Source organism: Streptopelia decaocto (assembly GCF_964273445.1).
Source record: "Streptopelia decaocto genome assembly, chromosome: 16".
Taxonomy (NCBI): Eukaryota; Metazoa; Chordata; class Aves; order Columbiformes; family Columbidae; genus Streptopelia; species Streptopelia decaocto.
This window is the reverse complement of record NC_138671.1, coordinates 4185412-4190333: the sequence shown is the minus strand read 5'-3', so window position 1 is coordinate 4190333 and position 4922 is coordinate 4185412. Positions and strand designations below refer to the sequence as shown.

The following is a 4922-nucleotide window of genomic DNA, read 5'->3' as shown; positions in this document are numbered from 1 at the left end:
GGCCGAGCGAGGAGCCGTCGCCGGCGGCCGAAGGAGCGTTCCCCGAGGCGGGCGGAGCGGAGCGGCGCGGCTGCCCCGGCCAGAGCAGCATCTCCCGAGGCGCGGCGGGCTCCCGTGAGCGGCGGCGTGCGGAAGGCGGGGGGAGGCAGCGGAGGCTCCCGCCTCAGCCTTCCCCAGCAGAGGGTGTCTGCGGGGTGGTTCGGGGGAGCCGCGCTCGCCTGGACTTTTGTGGGAGTGGGGGTTGTGTTGTGTGTGTGGGTTTTTTTTTTTTTTTAAGGGGGGTGGGGTGGGTTAGAAGAGAGTCTGTGGTTTCCATGGAGATGAAGCTGAAAGTGCAGGAAATTTAAAGGCTTTGGGTCCTTGCAAAGCAGACAAACTGGTGCCAACGTGCGTGGCTGCTGTTGCTGCTGAGGAGGCTGCTTTGCAAACGGCGGAGAGGAGCGGGGAGGAAGAATCGGCAGCAACTTCTTCCATACGCACGGGCAGACAACGAGGAGCAGCAGCAGCAAGCAGAATTTGCAACAAAAAGAGGCATCTCCCTTTCCTGGGGAGGGTGAAAAGAAGCAGCAGCAGCAACAGAATTTTGGAGCGGCTCCACCAGGAGAAATTTTATAGAGAAGCCTGCAAGAGAGAGTGATTGCAGGGGGTTTGTTCTCCGGGCTTATTAGGGGGCTGTCTTTGCTGGTGGTGCGGGGAGTGGAGGTGATCCCCCTTAAATACAAGCTATTCTGGATATCCCCGTACAAGTTTTCTGATGTATTTGCTTGCACCTTCTTCCCCTGCTGTTTGGTGAACCCAGCCCCCCACTTCCCCCCCCCACCGGTCTCCCAAGGATGGATCATTCCCAGTGCCTTGTGACTATATACGCCTTGGTGGTTCTGCTGGGTCTCCGGCTAGAGCAAGGCGCCTGCCAGCACTATCTGCACATCCGACCGGCTCCCAGCGACAACCTGCCCTTGGTGGATCTAATCGAGCACCCGGACCCTATCTTTGACCCCAAGGAGAAGGATCTTAACGAGACCTTGCTAAGGAACCTCATGGGCGGACACTTCGACCCTAACTTTATGGCTGTTTCCTTGCCCGAGGACCGGCTCGGCGTGGACGATCTAGCCGAGCTGGACTTGCTGCTCAGGCAGAGACCCTCGGGAGCGATGCCCAGCGAAATCAAAGGGCTGGAGTTTTACGACGGGCTGCAGCCGGGCAAGAAGCACAGGCTGAGCAAGAAGCTGCGCAGGAAGCTGCAGATGTGGCTCTGGTCCCAGACCTTCTGCCCTGTCCTATACACGTGGAACGATCTCGGCAGCCGCTTTTGGCCCCGGTATGTGAAAGTGGGCAGCTGCTACAGTAAAAGGTCTTGTTCAGTCCCAGAAGGCATGGTTTGCAAACCTGCCAAGTCCGTGCATTTAACGATCCTGAGGTGGAGGTGCCAGCGCCGGGGGGGGCAGAGGTGCACATGGATACCCATCCAGTACCCCATCATCGCGGAGTGCAAGTGCTCCTGCTAGGGCTCGCACTGACCTCCTCGCCCCTTCTCCAGCGGACTCACGGGGACCTTTGCTGCAACAGAAATGAGAGACATTTGCTTTCTGGTTAACGTTGTAATGCACTGTAACGTGTAGGAGAATGTATATTGTGTGTATATATGGCACCGGTTTAATATACTATTAAAAGGTCAGTATTATACGTGAAATAATCAGCGTCTACTGTATTTTTAAGACTATTACCCTGATCGTTGCTAATGTATCTTTTTTTTTTTGTATTTATATTCAGAGAGAAGTTGCTTCGCTTTGGCGAAGTAGTTTTTTGTTGTTGTTGTTTCTGTTTGTTTTTGTTTTTTAATAAAAGGATTAAAAAATACAAACCAAACTTTTTGATAAGAAAGCGTTTTAAAGCTATTTTCCATTATTCGGAAAGCGTGTGTGTGTTGTTTTTTCTTTTTTCCTTATGGACTTTAGATTTAAAATTAAAAAAAAAGAATAAACGCCTAGAGCACAATGTTATTGTAAATAGAGAGAACAGTTTGAATGACTTAATCCTATGTAAATGAAGAGTATCTGCTATTTATTCTTTATATCCTTGTAGTAAAAGTGCAGTGCAGAATTAAAGTCAACCACTAAAACACGAGCCGTTTGGATTCTGTTTGCTTTTTGGTTTGGCCGCCTTCGGGGGGGCTTTCTTCTCCCTCCTCCTCGTTCTCCACGCTCAGCAGGACGTTTCGTGGTGCCAGGGGGAGGTGGGCACCTGCTCACCGCTCTGTTAGATGGGAAGCTTTGGCACCTACACCGCAGGAGCGCCCCGGGGACGCGGCCCCGCGGGCGGGGCGGGCGCGGAGCGGCTGCCGGGGGGGTCCCGGCCCCGCGTTGTCCCCAAGCGCAGCCGGAACGCGCTCGGTGGCAGCTGGGTGGAGATTTTTTTTTGTAACCGCTTGACATTTCATTTACAACGGGACACGTGTCTTTCACACCTACCATTGTGGTGGGACACTGCTGAAACTTGACCCTTGGGCTTTGGGGGTTTTCAGCGCAGACACGTTATTAGCCTGATCCTATGACAGCCTCGCACACCCTCCCTGCCCGCCACAGTCGCTCCTCGCAGCCCGGTTAACTCTTTGGGCTCCCGCCAGCCGCGGGCGATCTCTCCGCTGACGCGCTGCCCCCTCCAGCCGCCTTTCCCTGGGAGCCCCGGCTGCTCCTCGCCCTCCCGCCCGCTGCAGCCCGAAGGTGCCGGTGTCCCGCGGAGGTGCCGCTGTCCCGGTGCCGCTGTCCCGCCGCCGCCCCTCCCGGCCCGCCCTCCGCGGGGCCCGCGGCGCCGCTCCGCCCGCTCCCCCCGGGCGCCGGCTCCAGCGCTGCCCGCCCCCAGGCCGGGGCAGCCGGCGGGGCTCCGCGCCAGCCCCCGCGCTCCGCCGGCGGCTCCGCGGAGCGGGGCAGCGGCCGTGGGGAACGGCCCCGGGGCGCGGAACCGGCCCGCGGCTCCGTGAGGACCCGTCGCAATTAAGCAAGTATTCGACTTTTACGTGCCGGGAGACCCGACGGTTTGTATCTCATAGATACCAACTGCAACAACAAACTCTCCACGTGCTCTCCAAAGGCTCCCTGACAGTGCAGAAAAGCCTTTTCCTTATTTATCTTGGAATCAAAAATCTTTCTTTTTCTTTTTTTTTTTTTTTTCCCGAGCTCTGAGGGAATCTATGCTAATTATTTCAAACCCGTGGGTCTTTCATTGACACAACCCAGCCCTGCTTTCTCTAACGTTTAGTTCGCGTATCTCCGAATGCATATTCATTCTCTCTCTCACTCTTTCGGTGCGTTTTACCACCCGTCTCTTTGCTTCTCATTTCAATAGTTTGGGGGGGAAAAAAAATCAGATCTTGGGACATTTAGGGTATTCATTAACCTAGTGAAGAGGAACAGAGGCATTATTACTCACATAGAAGGCACCCTACCCCCACGTCTATCTAAGGGTTCATTGTAAAAGGATTAAAAGTTAAAGACCTTCATCTTATGATTCTTTCATTTAATCTTCGTGGCGCCTGAAAGACATGCTGGATGGATGATCACATTTAAAATATTCCTAATGTCGGCTACCTTAGGACTCCAGGCAGAGCAAACAAACGTAATTTATTTCTAGAAGAAAGGGGATATTGAGATGTTTAAGTTTATGGACCACCATTACCATGTATGTTTGTTAGGTTCTGACAAATACCCAAATAACATTAAAATCAGCCATTCATCACATATGAATTTATGCAAAACCTTCTGTGCCTGGGGCCAATATTTTTTTAGACCGAGTTTCACTAAAAAAAAAAAAAAAAAAAAAAGTTTATTTAAAAAAAAAGCCAAAAGCAAGAGTTTTTCATGACTGGTAAACACAAGAATTATGTGAACAGAAACTATTTCATGCTGGGATGGCAGCCAGGGACTCGGGAATGTCAACAAAAGTTCTCCGAAGGTTGAAAATGTCATTGGATTACAATACAAGGTCCTTTGCCCCATTAGCAAACTTTACTAAAGTAATATTCCCACTGCTTAGCGAGGGGACTCACCGGTGATTTGTCCATCTCATCCGAGCAATGAGGCAAACAGACTCCATGTGGAAACCACCTCTGGCTATTTGCTCCAAGATTTTAAACCTTTATGTGTGCAGAGATGTGTGTGTATTTGTGGGTGTTATATGAGCGTAAAGCAAGTGTGGTGTTAATATAGTCTAAATATCTATCACCATATCTTACTGTTAATCTGCTAGTCATTGTAATCAGTAAGATATATGCCCATCCATGCTTTCTCAACTAATAACACCCTGCTACTGATAAATTGACAAGAATATTTGGGGTTAAAAAAATCAAGTTTCACCCTCCACAAGGCCCATGATTTTTATTATTTTTTTTTTTAAATAAATAACTACATTTTGTCAGCTGGTAGAGCAAAAATAAACCAGTAGTTTTCACTGTTGTTTCTGGTCAGGTTCACTTTCTGCTCCTCCTGCCCTAGTGTTGAAATGTTTGGCTTGGAGTGGAAGTGTTTCAAGCCAAACAAATAAAATATCTTTCTGATGAATGTTTCTATGCAAATCTTTTAAAGATTAGATTTTGTAATATGTTTTTAGAGCAAAATTGAATTATGGCTCTTTTAAATTGAAATCAATTCATAACACAGCCAAATTTTGTTTGCTGATCTTTGTAGTGGCACAGAGACTAATGTGGGGAAGAAATAAGAAGGGAAAGGTTGAAAGTTTGCTTTTACTTACTCTTCGGTTTCTTCTTTTGCAATTTTAGCGTCTTAAAGTGTAATATTGGAAATTTAAATTCATTTCTACTTCCACCATAGGCTGCAGAACCTCAGTTGAGTCATTTCACCTAAGTGCTGCTGTTCCTTATGGGGAGTCCAGGACTTTGCCTTCTTTGGCAGCATAACTAGTCTTTATCT

The 4922-nt window shown here is 49.4% G+C and overlaps 1 protein-coding gene across 1 annotated transcript; it reads left to right on the top strand.

Annotated features, from left to right (window-relative positions):
* The first annotated feature begins 303 nt into the window (after positions 1-303).
* Positions 304-2105, top strand: NOG (noggin). The gene has a single exon (XM_082067163.1). It carries the CDS (start codon positions 834-836, stop codon positions 1503-1505), a length of 672 nt encoding a protein of 223 aa, XP_081923289.1. The 5' UTR covers positions 304-833; the 3' UTR covers positions 1506-2105.
* The last annotated feature ends 2817 nt before the right edge of the window (positions 2106-4922 follow it).